At 31.8% G+C, this 22,544-nt stretch overlaps 2 protein-coding genes across 6 annotated transcripts in view; one reads left to right on the forward strand and one right to left on the reverse strand.

Moving 5' to 3' along the window:
• Window positions 1-6,577, forward strand: part of LOC111050274 (unconventional myosin IC) — a 79,759-nt gene extending 73,182 nt beyond the window's left edge. For all 5 annotated transcript variants that reach the window (XM_022336570.2, XM_039437084.1, XM_039437085.1 and 2 more), the window contains 6 exons: window positions 385-544; window positions 1,308-1,428; window positions 2,181-2,305; window positions 4,189-4,410; window positions 4,691-4,797; window positions 5,655-6,577. In XM_022336570.2, coding sequence (XP_022192262.2) covers window positions 385-544; window positions 1,308-1,428; window positions 2,181-2,305; window positions 4,189-4,410; window positions 4,691-4,797; window positions 5,655-5,766 — 847 coding nt within the window. In that variant the 3' untranslated portion in view covers window positions 5,767-6,577. The remainder of the gene's footprint in view (window positions 1-384; window positions 545-1,307; window positions 1,429-2,180; window positions 2,306-4,188; window positions 4,411-4,690; window positions 4,798-5,654) is intronic.
• A 1,322-nt stretch (window positions 6,578-7,899) lies between these two features.
• Window positions 7,900-22,544, reverse strand: part of LOC111050275 (syntaxin-1A) — a 31,368-nt gene continuing 16,723 nt past the window's right edge. The window contains exons 2-9 of the mRNA XM_022336574.2: window positions 21,019-21,141; window positions 14,995-15,094; window positions 14,754-14,828; window positions 12,488-12,685; window positions 11,638-11,714; window positions 11,021-11,158; window positions 10,110-10,220; window positions 7,900-9,246 (exon numbers count right to left, since the gene is read on the reverse strand). Of these exons, the coding sequence (XP_022192266.2) occupies window positions 9,157-9,246; window positions 10,110-10,220; window positions 11,021-11,158; window positions 11,638-11,714; window positions 12,488-12,685; window positions 14,754-14,828; window positions 14,995-15,094; window positions 21,019-21,141 (912 nt within the window). The 3' untranslated portion in view covers window positions 7,900-9,156. The remainder of the gene's footprint in view (window positions 9,247-10,109; window positions 10,221-11,020; window positions 11,159-11,637; window positions 11,715-12,487; window positions 12,686-14,753; window positions 14,829-14,994; window positions 15,095-21,018; window positions 21,142-22,544) is intronic.

Here is a 22,544-nt window from a genome sequence, read left to right on the forward strand (position 1 = left end):
CACCGAAACTCTGCAGGGTCAAAAGCCTCACCTCTTCCAAGACGTTTTGCCTGAATGGCCGCCCTTCTTTGAGCAGTGGTGAGTTTTGGGTTCTCCACCCTCAAACTCGTGACGTACGTGAGTTCCACTCCTGGCTTTTTTGTAGGTCCTTCCGCTGAAGGAGGAGTCGCCAAATTTCCTCTAGGGCACCTGGTCACCCTCGACTCAGCCTCTTGACTTACATTTGCGCCTCTTGGGTTTTTCTTTTTGCCCCTCCGAAACTTCTCTGATGGGGCAGATCCCATGGGTTTGAAGGCAAGGCAAGTTCTGGATACCAAAAGTATCTCTTGTAAATTTATCAACTTTTATGTACCGCTCAAAAGTTAATCATTTTCAATTTGACAGATTCATTGAAGGCTTCATCACACGAGGCGGGGAACCAACTGACATCAACAAGAGATTCATCCGCACCGCCCGAGTCCTGTACCTGGAGCGGCTTGCCTCCTCACTGCCCACCAGTCTGCTATCCAGCAAGTGGCCTGTTCCCCCCATTGTCTGTAGTCAAGTGAGTCAAAACTTTACCTGCTATTCTCTACATTATATAATATACATCAACTATTTTCTTCTTATTATTATTATTAAATAAGGACTCTCAAGTGTTCATCTGTATCAGGTCATTCTGATAGTGTAGCTGTTCAATCTTTCAACCGTATTTATATTACAGTGGATAGAATATAATTTGTTAGATTTTGTTGAATTTGTGGAAGAGTGTAGAATGTAAATGCCCAACAATGAAAAGTATATCACAGTATGTAGGCTGCGTTGCGTCTGAAGTAAAGTGTGTCTGTCTTATTACAATAAATATATTTTAGAATTTATTCTCTATTTTAATAAAAATATTGAAATTACAGGACAAAATAAACGTTGATGTTTTAAATGAATTAGAAATATTTAAATGAAATTCCTCACTACATCAGTAACATTTAAGAATAGTACCAAAACGGCCCAGTGAATTAAAATAAATAAGTAAAACCGGCAATTGAAAGTGTATTTGTCAGTAAACTCATCAATATATATTTCTACATCTCTAGTCCTTTTGAAGTTTTCATGGAGATAAATGAATGGAATAAATATGTCGTTAAATACTGCAAAATAATTAATTTGCCAATATCCATTGCATCCTATAATGAATGTATCTTTCCATCAAGTAGGCTATCTGGATTATGTGGAGATCTTTCTGCTCGAAGTATAGCTATTGCCTTTCTATCATGTTTTGTTAAATGAAAGAATTTTCTGAATTATTGAACATCGTTGTCATGTTCCTGCAGGCATCACATGAACTGAAAAGACTTCACAGGCTATGGCTAGCGAAAAAGTACAGAGACAACATCACACCAGAAAGGAAGAAACAGATGGAGTTGAAAGTGCTTGCAGAAAAACTATTCAAAGGTTAGTTTTATAAAAAAATATTGAATGAAATTGTCAACAAAAAAAAAACATTTCAACTGTGCAACTATTTGGAGATCATATCTTCTATACAGTCAATATGTTTATGACACAATTTGATTCAAAATACTTAGATATCCATTTTTAACAAGTCTTAAATACTATTGAAAATTGAAAAAAATGTAATTATCATAGTTCAATTTCTATTAGTCATAACAGCAGCCTTCGAAATCAATTATAGCCTACAGTAATTCATATTAAGGAAAGTTTATACAGTAAATAAATATGATGATCAATAGTGGGTTGGTTTGTGATTTTGTATTAAACTTTTTCAAATAAGTGAAATATTTCTTGAGTTTTTTAATCATTGTGATACATTCTGTGATTGATTTGAAGTATTATGTCAACCTTTAACATTCAAAATCTTCAAATAATTTTTCCTAGACCAAAAATCAAGTGAAAAAGCTGTGAGTGATTTCATAACCTCAAACTTTGGACAACATTAAATTTATCAAAATTTTTGGAGAGAAATAGTACAGGCTCAGCCTAGTTTTTCCTCCAATGTCATAATTATATTATGATTGTAATATTTTGTACAATAAATGAATGAATGAAAAAAATGAATGAGCATCTCCAATTAATTTCTAGTACCTACTGAAATCCTTCAGTACATGAATTTCAACTTTTTATTATAGTGCATAGCTTTATGGAAAGTGTTACTCTTTATTACATGTGATATTAAAACTATTTTTCAGGTAAAAAGAAGAGCTACCCACAGAGTGTTGGCCAGTTATTTGTTGACGATAGATTGAGTTCTGATGTGTACAAACCAATCAAAGGAAACTTCATCAGTCAACTGCAGAATGGAGAGAAGCCTGTGGTAAGTTATCAGCATTTTTTTTTCATTGAGACAAATTATTTCTCTCATCACATGATTTGTATAGTTGAGCCAGGCTAGTACAATAAGCTGTATTTTCAAGTTTACATTGCAAATTGTTATCTACCTAGTTCTCATTCTAATTTCTAAAATAAGTTGAATGTTGTAAGATAAGAAATATCTGATAATGAATCTTTTGATCTGACGTCTGTCTAATCATCAAGTTACGCACAAAATGTATTTATACACAAGTTTAATAAAAAATCATTTAATCAATACAGTAAACTATTGTACTGCATCTACTACTTGAAATAGTATATTTCGCACCTAGAGCAGAAAATGAGATTTTTCCGGCTCGAAATCGGTTTTCAAGTCCGAGGCCGTAAGCCGCGGACTAGAAAAGATTGAGAGCCGGAAAAACATTTTTGCTCATGGTGCGAACGATATTTTTCGCTACATACAAAAATAAACAATAATAAATATATGAGAATAGTTGTTTACTAAGCACTTCCGAAAGCAGAAGTGGAAGGTGATAGCTCTAGCAAATCTGAGGTAATCTGAATATCAGAAAATTGTCCAAGTATTTTTATTTTTTATTTTGATTTGTCTAAATAACCTAAAAGATGATGTTCAATTATGTGGGAGGTTGAGTTTATATTTGTTTATTCTTTCAAATGACAATAAGATGATATTATTATAAATGTTTTAATTATTGAATAATGAACACAAAAATAATGAAAAGTTTTTTGATCACCTTTCTTAGTTCCATGTTAGCGGCTGGAAAGGGTACTCTTTCCGGCCTAGTCCGGAAAGAAACCTGTTCTGACGTCAAACGAGAGTCGTCTGCAAACAATGTCTTTCAGATCTACGTAGGGACTGGGAAACAGCTGCTTTCTGTGCAGTGTGGCGAAAATAGATGAATTAAATAGATAATGTTTGGGATTTTTTCATTCATTTGCTTCCTCTAATTCTATCTATGTGAAACAGAAGACTCCACATTTTTTCATGATTAGGGTTGGAATAAAATTGAATCACCAGTTAACGCCACACCTCCAAGTGGGCACCTGCTATGCGCATATCCCGTGACACGCGAACTACTACCCAACGGCATTGCCAAGTCGGTAGGCGAGAATCATGGAGGAGTTTAGCCTGAATTGAGTGGAACCACCACTACTCAGTTTTGGCGGTACGTGGGTCTGGCCAAGCCCGGACGTATCCTCTAACTTGTCTACAGGTCCGGAAAAATACTCGTGGTTCTCAATTGTATACGTCTCCAAGGTGGGGGCATGCACGTCCACCACACAGGCTCCCAAAAGGGGACGCGGAAAGAAGCACCAGTTAGAGGGTTTTTCAACATTCTATGATGCTACTTCCAGAGACGGAAGCGCTACCCACAATCCCACAGTCTGTATGAAGCACGCGCTGAAAAGCATGCTGTAATTTCACATGCCTGTTACTTCCAGAGACGGGAGTACCCTGAATATCATAGTCTGCTCTTTCACTGGCTAGCCCCGAAACTCCACCGGTGATACTTCACTGTGCCCAGCTACTCCCAGAGACGGAGAGTCCAGGTGACTCGGTCGAACCATGAACCTCCCATAGTCTGGGGCCTTCACCCAGCCGTACTCCCATGAGCCAGGTAACTTCCAGGGCCAGAGTCACACAGTCATCCGTGTGCTATGGTTCCCCGTGACTGGCATTTTTCCCTTCATCATGAGAAGCAGCACCCGCGGCTGGGGATCCAGTTCTTCTTGAGACGGGGCGAGGAACGAATTCCAAAGGAGTTCAAGCACAAGCCTGATCCCTCAGGGCCAGTTAAATATAATATAATGCGTTCATATTCATAGAAAACATCGTATAGAATAGATGCAATATTTTTGTTTCAGTATTTCGGTGCAGTGTACAAGTTCGACCGGCACGGCTACAAGCGAAGGGACAGAATCATGGTTGTGACGAACAGTGCCTTGTACCTTGTCTCCGAAGAGGGCAAGCAGTTCAAGCAAAAGCACAGGCTGTCTTTCGAGAATATCCTCAAACTCGAAATTACCTCCGAGTCCGATAACTTCCTCCTACTTAGGATTCCACCTGAACAGATTGAGAAAGATAAGGTCAGCTATTTGGATTTCTATAATTTTTTACAAACTGGCTTCAATTTAAAAGTATATTTCTCGAATTCGAGTTTTTAGAAACTGAAAAGAAAAATTCTCACTTTTGAAAAATAATATCAACAGTAACAGATAAAACAGCGGAATTCTCAAAGTATTATGTCAAAATATAATGATAATCACAAATGATCATTAAGAATGTTATCCATTTTATTTCTTTCCAAGTTTTTGCTGTAACTTTTCTCAGAATCTATGGTTTTGAAATTGTTATATTTGTTGACAGGGTGACCTGATCCTTGAAGTGCCAAACTTGATCGAAGCTATAACGAAAATAATATCAGTCACAAAGCAAACCGACTTACTAAATGTAAACAGCATCACATCTGGAACGTAAGTATCTTATTTTACTTGAAATATTATTCTTGTCGGAAAATGACTCACTAATAATACTAATAATATCGAGTGACCTGGCTAACTGATGAGGTCTGGTGTCAGAGTTTTCAGGTCGCAACTGATCAATTGCAGGGCCTCTGACATGACCTAACTAAACGACTCACTAAAAAGCAAACTATTTTTAAATTCTCTTTTTCTCTATTTTTTCAACTTTTGGAATATTAGTAACTTATTCTACTTTCATTCATGATCACTGGGAAATACTCAAAACTGTAATTGATATAAAAACTGTAGTTAGTTTCTTGATATATCTGTATTTATCATCTCTCAATGGACTACGACAAATGAATTGCCGGATTTTTTTATTAATTTGGTACTATTCTACATCTCTTATGTGCACTGAGTTTCATAGTTTTCAATCATGGATATTGCGCGAAAATTATAATATTGCGTTGTTTGGAATTTGAAAACCTGAGTTATGAAAGTAGCTGGATGATTGAATGATAGTTTACAATAGCATTCCTTTCCAGCCTTAAATATGTTGAGAGATTCCACTATATTATAAGATGATATTTTCTTTATCCAAGCGTATTTGCTTTATCCAATATTTATTACAATATACTTACGATTCATCTCGAGCATCATCATAATTTCCATCCAGCTCATTCTAGGCTTCAAACACTTATTATGTCAAATAAGTTTTTATTTTTTTTATTGCATATTGTCACTTACTCCTGAAACATCATCATCATCCTCCTCATCTACTAAACTTACTCACAGTAAACTTTGAATAGGCCTACTCAATTGAAATAAGTGGAGTGTGATTTTTAATAATTGTTGTATTTCTTCTCAAGGATATCACACAATTTGAGCGGAGGAAAGCAAGGTATCATAGATATAACCCAAGGAATGAACGGGCCGACAATATCCAAAGGCAAAAGCGGTCATCTTATTATCGTGGGATAGTGCATTGATCGGACTCTGTTCCAATTATTTCGAATGTTTCCAAAACATCGAAAACTTAGACTGACGTGAACAACGAAAAAGTTAAACTTTTTATCACCATCGACCATCATCAATGAAATTGTAATTAGTGAGCCAGTTTATAAATAAGCACATGAACGTCGTGATAAGTCTATTGAGTAAGTTACTGATGTTTTATCCTATGACAACAATATTTTCCAATAAGTTGATATTATAGTAGTTGATGAACTCTTATAATAATATGTTGTATATGTTATTCAATTTTTCAATCAACTCCTCTTACAATACCCTTGAATATAAAAAAATAATATAATACCCTTAAATATTCAAAATATTTTATATTTCATGAATTATCTTTATACGTTCTTGTTCTGAACTTTTAATATAAAATTATCGCTCTCATATACAGCATAGTATACGCGTTCATTGAGTCTATGTTTCAACTTTCAATCATTGCTTCTAAACATAATAAGTCATGTTGAGGCGTCCAAGGAGTCCTACATCGTACAAGATTTGATTTGACTAAAATTTAGATAAATCAATTTCTAGTATTTTTTCAATATTGTGGGATGATTCTACCATTGACAATTCTCACTATAAATGACCAACCATCGAAATTTGTAAAATCAAACTTGTTATTCTTTAAGTAAGATTTAGGATCAAAATTAATAAATTCAAATTGAGACTTTGAAAAGTATTGAGAGAAGTTACCTTAGAGTGAAAAACTGCAGAGTGAATATAGAAATGTTGTTATTAGATAAGAAATTAATAAAGTATTTATATTTTTAATTTATTTCGTTACCTGGATTATTTTACCTTCAACCCTGTTTCCTCTCCAAACGTAGTTGTCCAACATATATTTTATAAATATTTCTTATTGAAATTTGAAGTCACCTAGTAAGCATGATTTTTGCGTTGAGTAGTACAAATATATTTAACTTATTATTTTAACTTAATCGAAACTGTTCAACTGTTTTTAGTAGGAAAAAGAAATATCAATCCTGTGATGCAGTAGGTGTAATGAAGATGTGGAGAAACGTTTGTAATTATCAGGAAGACTGGAAGACAAATGCTTAGAAGAACTGACCGATTTAAATAATGAAGAAAGAGAATTTGAAGTTTGAAAAGATGATAAAAGGTGATGGTTCCCCGAATTTCACTCGACGTTTCATTCTTAATTATTCTACTCTCTATTAAGTAGTAGATTAATTCATTTTCTATCATTTTATTTGTGCAATATCCATTTTCTCATTTAATAATTTTATTGTATGTTAGAATTTTTCAACCATATCATTTACTCAACTTGGATTACCTCCAGACAGAAGTTTGAATAATGTTTAAGAAAAAAATAAATTAAAATGAGATCGGTAGGTAGAGTAGTAGTAAATACAGGAGAATGGATACAAGATTTTCATAACACTATTATTTATTTATCAGTGCTTGACACAATCGAATTCTTCTTTTTACATAAATCATTATTCAAATGGTAGATTTATTGACTCAAACTTGCACAAAAAATTATTATATACAATGACTAATGACTATCAATTAAGTAATGACTTACTTATCACAAATAATTATACTGCGTAACGATTTTAAATGATTGTGTGATATTCTAAATATAAATACTAAATTCTATAAATTTCTCTAAGCTTGTAATGATGATATTAATGGGAAGTAACTGATATAACGCAGAGCTATTCTACAATATGAAACTCTAGCTTCATTCGATTACTTGGTGTGATTAAGTACTCGATTTGAAAGTATTTACATTTAAATAATTATCACATAGTCACTTCTTTGGTACAATCATACACTAAAATGAATAAATATAATATATAGATTGATATGTTGCAGTAAAAATGTTACAAATCCGTTAGAAGGATTCAATGAGAACTACCTATAATAATTAGAACTTGAAATGGTTCATTTTATTGAACTTATATTTCGTACAAGTTTCTTGGCAAATAATGAATTTATTCAATTCAAAATATTATATTTTAGCACTATTACAACAGTTTTATTCACATACCTTTACTGCTCCATTTCTAAAGCTGAACTTTTATAGGCAAAAATTCAATGAACATTTTCTTAGTTTTTATTAATTTTTTTTTCGTGCCAATAAATTAATTTATTTTCAACCCTTGAATTAATTATTTTTTCACAGTGTACCTTCATAGTCTATTATGAGAAGATGAATGACCTTCAAAGTATCATCAACTATCATTCCCACCACATCAAAGTATGAAAACTAGGTACCGTGTTTTGTGAGTTTCTGAAGATCTGAAAGTAATACATGGGAAGTAGTTGGTTACTGAAGATGTATTTGGGCTTAGTGATTCATATCAATGTTCCAGTATCATTTGAATGCTAGTTGTATCGTTAATGTTTGTAGTTATTTGTGTGTAGCTGTTTTATATCTTAGAAATGGTGTAGAAATCCAGGGCATGACTAGATTTTTCATCTGACGTATGAGTAATATCATAAACCTTTCCGAATCTAACAATGTCATTCTAATGATATAGAAATGTAGCCTTTTTATTTTTCTCAACTACATACATATTGAAATTCATAATAATAAGAATCATAAGAAATTTATGCAAATTAAAAGCTTATTCATCCAACAAACTTTGAAATTAACCCATGAAATAAGCTATACCGTAATTTTCAAATTATTGACTAACATCGCAATAACATTGATTTGTTGTAAAATAAAATTTTAATGAACTAAATATAGTACATTTATCAAAAACGGAAGTACATTATTCATTAAAATTCAAAATCTAAGATCATGGAACGTTTTCATACGCTTGCACCACACTTTGCGTATCTCATTTTGAATAATATTTCACAAATAATCTAATTTAATTCGACAAATGATCTTTTAAATATCAAATACACAGTAAGATTTAAAATTGGGTGTCTAGCTTTGAAATCAGTCTTGGAACATATCGTTTTTACATACAGAAACGGTTTAAATTGGTTTTTCCAAAATCACTTTTGTAGTAGCAAACTCAAACAAGATGACATGAAGTTATAATATCCTATAATCCTATAAAGTAAATAATTTGGCAAGTCAAATTCACTACTATTGATTCATTTTGACTATCCTTGAGTATTTTAATTAACTAAAAACTTTATGAAAAGCTTAACTTCTAAAAATGCTTTTCTATATTGATGAATTATGAATTTCTTCGAGCTGTACATTGACTAATAAGATCAGCACAAGAAACACTGAATCATCTAAATTCGATCCGAGTCTCTCCTCTATATTTAGATAATACTAAATTTAAAATCAATGCTCTACACAAAATTCACTTTTGAATTTCATTGTTTTTCAAGAATGTCTGGAAGTTTTTAATAGTAGTTTCACTATGATTTTCTTGGATAGAACTTGTAGATTGTCCAAGCTATTAGTAGGCAAACAACCAGTAGGATCGATGCAAAGATGATCAACTTCAACTGAAACACCAATAACAAAAAGCTATTAAAAATTTGACTGAGTGACTGTTAATATTGTAGAACTGTTCCATGATTAAATATAAACACACATATGTTGTCAAATTCTACATAGTCTTATTTGGTACAGGACCATAAAAACTTAATTGTTTGTATAAAAAAGTTACTAATCCTAATTTCGATCGTTATCTAGTTTCATACCATGAAAGTTGTTGAGTGGAATTTGTTTTACAGTGTTTATACACTAATTAATGTTTTAATCTTGCTTTATTAAATCTAGAATTAATATGTTTTAAATCGATCAATTTTGTATCTTCCATGATAAAGTAATTAAGTAAAATTGTTTTCCCACTTGAAATATCGTATAAAAGAATGGAGTTGAACATTATGAAATACCTTGTAACAATACATTTCTGGAGGCTTCTTAAATATTATAGACTGACAGAAAAATGCATTCTATCGATAAGGTGAGCGGAAAGATTTGATGGGTTCAAATACACTCCCAATTATTGAATTCAATTACACCTCCTTTTATTGAATAGAATGATTTTAAATTGGCACTATAATGATTTTTTTTTGGGACATGAAAACCTAGATTCGGTTGTCAGGTATATATCATTATTAAGTTCTAGTATTTTCTAGTCTAAATCTAGTAAATATTTACTATTTAGGTGAGTATTTGACTTTAAATTTTCATGCAAGTATTACTATTACTTCAACTGAGTTGTGGTCGATGTTGTAGAAACGTTCCATGATGAAATAAAAACACATAGATGTTGTCAGTTTTCTACACTTTAATTTGGTAAAATTAAAGTGTAGAAAACTGACAACATCTATGTGTTTTTATTTCATCATATTACTATTACCTTTCTAGCTTTCTCCTTGTATTGAAGCGCTCTTTTCGTTTCAAATTTGGCAACTTCAACGTATTCTTTTGCTCCTATTACGTGACGCTCGATGCTATTTATCATATCTCCCTGGAAAATTATTTTTGATTGTGAGAATAGAATAATTTTTAGCTTACAATAATTGTAATTCTTAATTATTACGAATTGTGAAGGTTGGAATAAAGGTGAAATAGGGTTATAATGAATTTTGGTAATTATTAATATGAGAGTTTAGGCTTTCAATCATTTATCTATTTATTTATTCAATTTTCTAATCAATCAACTAAGATTATATCATGAAAAGAATGGTACTTTTTATTGTAAAAGGTTTCTGCAGCCTTGATGCTTACACATCATATGAATTAAAAATAAAATATGTCTTTCAATTATTTTTGTAGTGATCAAATAAACATGGAGCATGATCATGAAATAAATCTGAAAGTCATTAAGATCCCATCAAATAGTTACAGTTAGGTGATTGAGATATTTATATCAACTTTTATATTACTTATTACTCAAAAGCTCTTGTTATTGGACACGTTACATTACCGGTAATCATCTCATCAGCTTAATCATCAACTTAATAAAGGATGAACGTTCTATCAACAAAGCTTCCAATTATGATTATATAGGACGGATCGAATGCCTTTCTCATCTACAATTTACAACTGATAACCAAATTAACTGTACCTAATGTTATCAATTTTTGAATTGATTATTGTAGATTTTGACTTTCAGTTGTTCATACCATTTTTAGTGTATTTCAATCATTCAATTAAGATAGTTAGTTCATTAAACAAATATTCCTTTTTAATTTTCAATTTTGGATCGGTTGTATTTACTCATTGAAAGTTTTAAGAGACTGGTTACTTTGAGAAATCAGCTCTTACCTGTTGATCCACAAGCATAGCCATCTCTGAAAATAAATTGCTGAGCTCTATAATTGACTTTTCAAGTTTTAGAAGTTCTTCTTGACGTTTCTGCGCCACCTCCAATACCTTTTGCGCCTTTTTTGTCTCTGTTATTATCTGTAAAAATAAAATACGTCTTAGAAAGTAAAACGTTTCTCTAAAGAAGAGTTTCAGAACCAGGTACTTTTTACAGTCCAGACATGATACTATAATTATTAATTTGAAATTTATATGGCGAAATAGCTAGGTAACGGTCAAATTCTTTTCTTGGATTCATTTTGAAGTCCTATAATTCAGTTCAGTATCATCTGGAGGATTTCCAAATGTGTATTCCATCTCCTTTTGGATCTAATGCACTAATGTTACAGTAATGACAATTTCCTTTAAACTATCTTCATTCCAATTACAAAGCCTAATTAGAAAACACAGATGTCCAAAACTACTACTCATTACTTCATCTCTTAATAATGCTCATAAATTTAAAATTGAAACAGAATAAATTTCTTTTAGAATTGAACATATAAAATTTTCAACAGTAGAATATTGAAAATAAATTGATTATTATGTTTTGCATGGACATGGATATGCCTACTCACATCTCCATTGAAGATAGTGTTGTAGTCTCCCTGTTCTAGAATTTCCTCTAATTTCTCATCAGAAATTTGTGCTTTTGCTGAAAATAAAATAATCATATTTAGTCTGAAAAATTCTAGAAATCAGTCGATTTCTCTCTTTAGAAGGGATTATATTATCTTATAGCATCAAATTTTCTGATAAATTCTACAATATATAAATGAATTTCACAACTTTACTGGGATTGCTGTATATAAGATAAAGCATTTGGGTTTACTGATGATTCTGCTCTTTTTTCTCAAATTATCTTAAAAAAACTTGATTTTGAAAAAAATAATTCCTGAAGACATTTAGCTCTATCCACAAAAAATGCATTCATCATATCACTTGAACTTTTATATCCTTACTAAGTCACTAATTTGAGTAATTTTCTCCCAGCAATATTGTCTTTTGCTAATTTCAATCAAAAAATCATGCTACATTAGGCCTATATAGTCCATGTATACTACTGCTGTAAGTATAGTTTATACATTTTTGATTTGATTGTCAGTTAGGTCTGGTATAATGAAGGTGCACTCCACCGTACAAGATACATTCCACTTGATTGCAGAAAGTACATTATCACACCTTAAACAAAAGTGTAATAATTTCCACAATTATTTCGCCTTACCGTATGCTTTTTTCCTTCTAAATTTTGTTCTAACACATGCTTACTAAATTGTACTGATGGACAAATTTATTAGATATAAGGTTGAACAACAAATCAATTTTACTTCGTCATAGCCACCTTTAATACTTTGTATTAGAGGTGGCTATGACTTCGTAGATCTTAATTTTTGAGCGAATCATTAACGATTTTGTGGGTAAACTCACCCAGCGATATGACCCTCTGCACGCGTTTTTCAAACTTGTCCTTGTAGTAGACCTGCTGCAGGTTGAACTGGGTGACGGCTTCGACGAACAGGTGCAGCAGCGTGTTGTACTGCGTCTTCCTGATGCGGAACCCCGTCGACACGGCGCCCCCTCCTCCCTCACTCTCCTCGCTCTCGTTTTTGATTCGCTGCTCCATGCCTCAACACACACAACACTTCAACATCATTAAACTTGTACCTTCACTTTCAATATTCTAATACTTGTCCCCCAAGTTCATTAGATATAATTAACCTTGTACCCTTTACTATTAATATTCTGAAATTTCTCCCCCAATTTCATAAAACATAATTAACTTGTACCCTTTTCTTTTAATATTCTAATATTTGTCCCCCCAAGTTCATTTAACATCATTGAACTTGTACATTCACTTCCAATATTCTAATATTTGTCCCCCAAGTTCATTAAACATGATTAAACTTGCACCTTTTTTTTACTATTAATATTCTCATATTTGTCCCCCAAGTCCATTAAATATAACTAAACTTGTACCCTTTTTACTATTAATATTCTAATATTTGTCCCATCAAGTTCATTAAACATCATTGCACTTGTACATTTACTTTCAATATTCTAATATTCGTTCCCCAAGCTCATTAAACATGATTAAACTTGCACCCTTTTTTTACTATTAATATTCTCATATTTGTCCCCCAAGTCCATTAAATATAACTAAACTTGTACCCTTTTTACTATTAATGTTCTGAAATGTGTTCCCCCAAGTTCATTAGGCATCATTAAACTTGTACCCTTTTCTATAATATTCTAATATGTGTCCATCCCAAGTTCATTAAACATAATTGAACTTGTACATTCACTTTCAATATTCTAATATTTGTTCCCCAAGTTCATTAAACATGATTAAACGTGTACCCTTTTTACTATTAATATTCTTATATTTGTCCCACAAGTTCATTAAATATAATTAAACTTGTACCCTTTTTACTATGAATGTTCTGAAATTTCTTCCCCCAAGTTCATTTAACATCATTAAACTTGTACCCTTTTCTTTCAATATTCTAACATTGTTCCACCCAAATTTAATAGTGTCACACTGTAAGACATAGGTAGTATTGGAATACTATCATGAATTGTGTTCAAAATGGTGATACATATTTGATGTAGGCTATATAAGTGGGGTGATAAACTAAAAAATATATAATTAGACTAAAGCACTAAGGTTATGATCACATTGGATGTGTATAGGTGGTTTGTGTATTTTTGGCTTCAAATTTTTTGAAATAATTGAATTTTTCTCAAGTTTTCAGTGAAACTAGCTGTAAAAAGAGAAGATTATGCTTGGGCAAACTGAAAGAATAAACTTTGTTAGATGTTAGATAGATGAGTTTAGTTATTTAGGATAAATTTGTGTAACATATTCAGGAACTCATGGCCAATAGAAGAAAAATCATAAAAATGTTGAAAAATTGTGAAGGTGGAGAGAACTGTCAACCACCAGAACACTTCTACAGTTCACTCTTTGTAGTTTTTTGGAAAACGGGTGAGTTTGCTTCTACATATTTTTCAAGTTTTCAATGGTGGTGGTGGTATGATTATTTGAAAAATATTAAATACATAAGGAGAGACAATTCCTATTATTATGAAATTGAACACAAAATGTTTAAATTCTATGATGTGATGCCGTAAACTACACTACACTTTTTCAATAAAAAACCATACTCCATATGTTGGTTTTCATATAGGTGTACGATAGGTAGAAATGTAAAAAATACTGTATAAAGGGGCCCACAAAAATTCTCACGGGGGGCCCCCAAATCCTTAGCGCCGCCACTGGTCAGGTCATGCAAAAAATAAATTTTGGAAAGAGACATTACTGAAAACTTGTCTGTAGCTGCTCACTCTGAACGCAACCAGCAAGTGCGCACGCGTTCAGTGTTAGTGTTTCTAATTGCTCTTTCCAGATTTTTGTTTCTCATCTGTGCGCTTGGTCACGTGTGTACTTGCACATAAACACATCCAATGTTATCATAATCTAAGAACAACAGTCTTTCACGCCTGTGGGATTGCTTAATCCATTCGAAAGAATTTTTTCGATATAGAAATTTATTTCAAAAAGTTCCTCCTCAGGAGAGGAAGTGCATTCCACATTTCGCAACCAGAAAAGAAAGTTTATTCAAATATTAACTTTAACAGACTATTTATTGTAAAAACTGAGAAGGACGGTCATTTAGAAAATACTACAACTCACATTTTAAATGCTTATTCACATTCTTTGCTATCTGCTTCACAGTTTCTGTCTTGTCTTCCAACTGTTGTTTCATTTCTGAAAAGAAACATAACAAAATAATATTAAATAATGTTTACGCACAATACAAATGAAAATTAGGTACAGTAGCTGCTAATTATGACATTGAACCAGATTGAGAGATCTCAAATAATAAATAAATAAAATGCAATTCTTGAAGTAATAAAATAAATATTGCACTTACGCTCATCAGGACGAGGCAGCAATAACAGTTGGTCATGAATTTGTTTCATCTCAGTTACATGTAACTTTATATCTTCTATCCAGGATCTAACCTGCTCCACCTGTAACAAAAATGAAATAGATTATAGATTACATTATAAATCATAAGTTATTACAAGGTATATACGAAATTCATGCTCACTTTAGTCACTAAAATCCAGATGGAATTGATAACTTTTTTAGTGTATTAATTCGATCAAATGGTTCTAAGTAAATCAAATGGTTTCATAGATCAAAATAGTGAACAATAATAGATAGGTAGCAAATAAATTTGTTTCAAAGAAATATCTTTAAAACGTTGAATTTCCTTGCTGTTATCTCATCAATTTTTCCCACTCAAACATGAAATTTTCTATACTATTGTTAATGTTTCTCTTATTAAATAAGGCTATCATAATTATATTCTCTCCAAATTTTCCCAAGTATAGATTTGAGTATCATATATTTGAACATCATTCATCACAATGTAATAATTATATCTCAGCAGTCCTGCAGTTCAACTTATTCCTAAAACTTATTCACTCTTCACTTCAATCAAAAGCTTTCCAAATATATTTTTCTCTCCAAATTAATTCGTCATCATTCACTTTTCTATTCATCTAATTTAAACATCTTTCATTCATCTTTCATCATACATTATTTATTTATCACATTGTGTAAAAATACTTAACATTATACTATCACTTACAAGCCTATGGGATAGAATAAACAATCTTAGGTTTTCTATGTATAGTTTTTCTCTGCCTATTGCTTATGGTGGCATTATCCTTGTATTAGCAATGAATTAATAGAGTCTAATCTTTTTAAATTATTATCATTTGAACCTTCTCTAGAACACCTGCCACTTCTGAAATCATCTATCACATGTCACGTCTCAATACAATTTGCTTTGACTTGACATATTTTCCATGCTTTTTCAATTTTCCCTTTGATGACATGACAAGAACTATTTATCTGAGACTAAGCAGCAGCTGATAACACATAAAACCGTTAAGTCAGGTTCTATTTGGTAGAGCTATTCTGATAACAATAAAACGCCAACCGATTTTTGCTTTTGAATACAAACACACACATAGACATGCATACGCACATTTGTAGGTGCTATTTGGGATGTAACCTACTGTACTTTATTATTGTTAGGCTAGGCTATAGGTGCCATAGAATCGGTGTAAGTATTAACAGTGGAGAATAATATTGAAACGAACTAGTGCCAAGGTTATCTGAGTGTTGACACAGATAAACACACTGTGACATTTGCAAGGCCTGTGCTTAGCACTCAAAACGGAAGAAATAATACCTGGTGGAAATTACCGTTCGATTTTAGATAGTCAAGGCGATATAATTGCTGTAAAAGCTACATTTTTTATCGGTTTTCAAGGGTGATAATCTTATCTAATTAATATAGCTGAACGTCAGCTACTGTGAGAGATCACTTACTAACAAACATGTATATATGTAAGTGAACTAAAGTAAAAAATAAGAATATTTGATACAGTATTCCACAATGGTTCACTGGTAGACCATATTTTCTAATATATTGCTCCTATTTTATAATGTTTTACATACGGTACCGTAATTGATTTTCAAAAATTTGTTGTAATTGAAAATTACAATAATTATTGAAAATGAAAGTTATGTCTCAAATCTTACAAATACTTATTTATTCACAATTTATATTAATGCACCATCAATGACCACACTAACAGTGGACCAATGGTAGGGAAATTCATTTCGATTTTTTTTTTGCAAAATAAAATTGTTTCTAACTGGATGGAAATAAACTTTATTATTCATTATTGGAACAAAATTTGTTGCATAATATTGGTGAAGCACTCCTTATTTCTAGATGAATAATCAAACATAATCATTAAATATTCGAAAAACATAGCTGACAGACTAATTGGAGGTGAATCAATCTGTTCGAGGGGCAACCAAACCGATCGAGGGAATCGAGCTTAAATTCATTAATTTAATTCTCTGTGCAATGAATATACTAATAGTAATAATGCTTCAATAAATGTTGCAGAAAAAATCATTCCCAGAGTACCTAAATAGTTTCATCATGCTTCAATAAATAAAGCAAAAAATCAGAGCATAGCATTATTTCAAAACTCAGATTCATGTGGAAATCATCCGTTTAAAATGTATGAATAACGAAATGTAATGTGATCTTTCATCGATGTGGTGGATGCATAGATGGTTGATAAATATATTTTGAGAGGATTTTTCAGCTCAATGAATATTATAAATATTATACTGTAGTTATTTTCCAAACAATGTATTGTAGATAGAGGCTTCATCAACCAATAACCAACAACTATTTACAAGAAGAGGCTACAAGAGGCAACATCAACCACCAACCAACATCTGCTGCAATTGTTTCCCAATTTCTTATTTTACTTGCAACATGATGATATAAGTTGATTGGTACCCAATTTAAATCTTACATTGCCACAAGAAATCTCCTGCATTCATTATACCAAAAGAGCTGTTATATTGACTCTTCCCTAAACTTCAATTTTTTCATCTTATTTTAGCAGTTCTCTTTTTGATAAATACCGGCTTTGTATTGATGAATTTCTAGCTTTCTACCTTATTGGTACTCGTTTTTCTCTCTTCCTTACATCGGCCAAATCTCGACGTCTCTTTCTAACTTTCATAACATATCTCTTGAATCATAAATTTGAAAATTCCCATTGTATGATGTGAATTTCTTTTGTATGATGTGTTTCTTGAATAATTAATCTTCAGTTATCAATCAATTTTCGTAAAAACTTTTCATTTCTTTCAATATTCGTATTAAATATTGCATTTTCAATTGTTTTACTTGTATTATGTGTTAAGAGAGCAATTATGGGACATTATCCTTATGCTCTCATATGTATCTCAAATAAATAAATTCCTCAGTATGAGGCTTGTTCCCTATGTATAGTCTACTCTTGTACCTACCTCTTTTAACTGATTAATTGTCATAAGCTTCCTGTCATCAGTTCCCTGCTAATATTACTCTTCTGCAATAATAATCACCCTAACAATTTTCCTGTTTTAATTCTGAGGTTTGTTCCCGCTATTTCCTGGATTTTTCCTTGTCATTATTATTGTTAATTGTCTCCTAAACTTTAAATTTAACGCAGCACAATACAGTCTTCTTCAAAAAGTCATTTCACGGTTAGTCTGCCGCACTCAGCTATCAGTAATAGTGAGGCCATTTTGAACTGATGACATAAAAGTCGAATAGGAAGTTCATTGATGTTATTATAAAATTAATGCTGACAGTGCAAAGTGAATCTCACTTGACATGGCCATCAGCACAGAGACAAAAGAGTGTAGAGTGGCTTCTCCATAGGATCCTGTATCTATTCAATCTATCTAAACTCTAGACATTTCGTCTCGTTTTTCTTTTGCTTTTCTTGCTAGTTCGACACGCATGAAGTATTGACAGGTCGTTAGACCGGTGACGGTGATATCTCCTCTGAATGTCACTGCTGTTGCAACCTCGTGTATTTTCCTTTTTCCGACCCTGACAGCTGGAAAACCTCAGGTCGCTACTTCCTGGTGGAAATTTGTCAGCGCTCGCCTTGAATCAGTCTCACTGGACATCGATTTTCCTTTTCCTACAGTTTTCTTTTAATCACTGCAAATATACACATTATTATGTATTATATAGTCCTGTTTGTCCAGTGATGTTTTCTGGAAAATGTTTCCAAAAAATTTGCATTGAGCATAATATATTTTGAATAATAATATTCAAAAGTAGCCCTACCCAAACAAGTAGCCTAAGATTGAAGCATAATCATTTCAATAAGATCATTTATGAGATTTATGATTTTTTTTAGGTTTTTAAATAATAATTTTATTTATGATTATCATTATATTCAGGTGTGAAACATGAAATCTTCGTTCAGTATTAAATAGGATATATTATACATTTTCTTTCATCATTCTTAGTCGCTCACTGTTCAGTAATAGATTTGTCTAATCGTTTCAATTTTATTTATTCTAGTATAGTGGATAAGTAGTAGAGAAATTGCTTGATAATATTGATATATTATCTTAATTATTTAATAAACTATACGCAAATCAAATCACATAGACTATTTCAATAGTTTATTCTTCTAGCTAACGCTCCTTAGGTTAACATACTCTTATAATTCATTAATCATTATACATCTTGTGACTCGCTCTTCATTTTTTATTTTAGCTGAGCTATACTTTTCACAGAAAATAGTTCTAATCTTTATCAAATGGAAAGCATATTCCTTGAGCCAATTATTTTAAGAATCGATGATTTGCTTTTTTCTCTCCAAGCTATAACAGAAATATACATTTTTATTTGTACCAACATTTCCTTGAGAACACTATTTGCACAAATATAGTATTGAAAAGATAATACTTTTGGTAAAAATCTTTTGAGTATTAGAATGATGCAGTCTTATCCACATGCCTTTCATCTGCAATTCATCCATACATTGTGCTGGGTTATTAAAAATGAAGAGCAACTATCTATGACAATGGATTCTTTTGTGAGGTGTCGCTGTTTCAAGTCGTGGTTCAAGTTTAAGATATTCTGAATAGATTATGTTCTCAATGTTGGCTCTGTCAAGGCTAAATGCTATGCTTTGCTATTCTAACCCCAGTTGATAGTATGCGTCATCACGAGTGCCATAACAGAACGTTTATGGTTTTTAATTTTTTTCTTAACTGTCGCAATGAATACGTTCGACTTGTGTTAATGGAATTGATTAACTTTGACAAGCGTTCTGTTGTGGAGACTGCAGGTCTTGTATCTAAATGTAGTACGACGAATATATTCCAATATAATATAGACAATATCTTGTAAATAATTGATATTATTCTTGCACTTTTACAACAGTACTCACGGTTTTCTTGTTTGACGGACGCGTCTCGTGGCACTGAGCCACATCCTCAGCGTACACGAAACACGTCCGTCTAACAAGAAAACCGTGAGTACTGTTGTAAAAGTGCAAGAATAATATTAATTATTTTAATTACGGTAATTATTTACAAGATATTAATATCAACAGTTCAAGTAGGATGAATACAAAACAAGGAATATAGACACATGACGTGTATTATCCAATAATAATTGATTGAAGATCCAAAAGAGAAGACCTCATCAATAATTCATTTGTTAGGCATCACTCTGATATCCCTCCCATCTTAATTCTCTTCAATTTCAACTTTGAAATAATTTTTATTCCTTCCCCTTTTATTCCATCTATCTGACTATCTCTATCCTTCCTCATCATACTAGTTCATCATTTCACCAATTATTATCATAAATCATCCGAGATCATTTCATCGTGCTTCTTCTAATTCAGTTTCATTACTTTCATTTATATTTTATGCATAAGATCATCATTTTGTTTTTGTTATTCATACTTCTATTTTTTGTTAATTGTTGTACTCTATATTCATATTTTCAATTTCAACTATTATAATTGTTCTTTTCTTGGTTTTAATTATAGTAGGTTAGTTAACCATATTTCATGCCTTTTCAGACCTGACAACGTGGATTGTATGAAATATATATTATATATATTTAAAGTAGATAGGTTATTTTAAGTAGAGTACGGTAGAGTACCTCGATACTCTTTCAACTAATTCAACAAATATGAGTAGCCTAATTCATATAGAATAGTGACATGTTACTCAGTTTTTGCATAATTGTGCTAATTGAGTATGAAAAACACTCTGAACTCAAATACTGGACTCACTTAATAGGCTAGATTTCTTCAAGTGAGTTTTTATTTATTTTTTATTAAGTCAGTTATTCCGTTTATTTTAATAAGAAGTCTCCACTTACCAGGATACAAGACGCCACCTATATCTACTCACATAAATGTTTCCATCTCATAACATACCATGTAGTGTGTAGTCTACATTGGAAAGTATTCAATGTATGAACTTATAATTGATGATCTTATCAAATGTGTTTGTTAATTGATGATAGGATGACGTTTACCTCTCTAAAGAAGTTGTCCATGTAGCCAGCATCCTCATCCAGCTCGATGTCAATGGCTTGATTGATGGCTCCATATCTTCCCCAATCACAACTTTCATCTTCAGCTCGATTTTTCCTTAGTACCTACACAGAATAAAACAGAATTGAAGAAGATAGTATGAAAAATCATAAATAACCCTATGGAAAACAAAAAATACAAACAGTTTTTAACTGAAAAGTAGACTAAGATCACAATTTAGAATTTTTTAAACTTTTTATTATATGTACTGTGAAGTGTATACTTTGTAAATTGAGGCAAAAACCATGTAGTAACTATTACCTTCAATAATCAAGGCTCATTTTTTGGCACCTATCAAATATCAAATTTTCACAGTTTTTATGGTATAGGTGGGTATTGGTTTGTGAATTGAGATAAACGATATGGAATCACTATTCCCTTATATAATCAACCCTCATTTTATATAGTATCAAGAGTTTATAGTTGACCGAGCGAAGTGAGGTCTCAGATTCAAGTCAATGGTTTGGCATTTCTCTTAAATGTTTAAATGATTGAATGTTTAAATGTTTATATGTTGCGCATTTACGGTGAAACGCGGTAATAGATTTTCATGAAATTTGACAGGTATGTTCCTTTTTTAATTGCGCGTCGACGTATATGCAAGGTTTTTGGAAATTTTGAATTACAAGGATAATATAAAAGGAAAAAGGAGCCTCCTTCATACGCCAATATTAGAGTAAAAATCAGACTATAGAATTATTCATCATAAATCAGCTAACAAGTGATTACACAGATGTGTGGAGAAGCCAGTCTATTGCTGTATTTCCATAAGTTCTATAGTTTAAATCAAGTTGTTGTGAATGAGAATACTGCGTGAGGTCTACTGTTCACAGAACTACTAGTATCAATAATTTCAAAGTACTGTACTGTTAGTTCATTACTGCAGTTACAATATAAGTTTGAAAGTTATGAAATTATTAGCTAGTCCATTATTTCTATTATTTATTGAGAAAATCATTGAAATATTAGATTAATTATTATAAGATTCTTCGAACACATTTATTTATTTAATTTTGTCCGGCCTTCCCAACATTTGTATGCATTACTTCAACATTTCTATTGTTTTCAGTTTCTTCATTACCGGTGCGGTAGGTAGCATACTGTACTTCCAAACAATTTTTTTAGCTTTTATATGGATATATTCTATATTTTTCAATCCATTAGAATTCTTTTCAGGTCTTTCATTCATCAAACTTTCCCATCACATCATCTCCTAACTCTTTCCTACTTTTTTTTTAATTTCCTCAACTACTAAAATATCTATGAAATAACCACATGTATCAAGGAAGCTCCAAAATCCCTTACATGGAATAGCTGATGAAACTTGAATATGAAGAATATCAAAATTTATTGATTCAAAAGTGAAAGTGAATTTATCAGAGGAAATTTCTTCACGTCCAGACATCCGGTATTTAGTACGTGATTTCTTCGCAGTGGTTAATCAATGTCACCTACAAAGAAGAGCATT

Source organism: Nilaparvata lugens, chromosome 10 (assembly GCF_014356525.2).
Source record: "Nilaparvata lugens isolate BPH chromosome 10, ASM1435652v1, whole genome shotgun sequence".
Classification (NCBI taxonomy): Eukaryota; Metazoa; Arthropoda; class Insecta; order Hemiptera; family Delphacidae; genus Nilaparvata; species Nilaparvata lugens.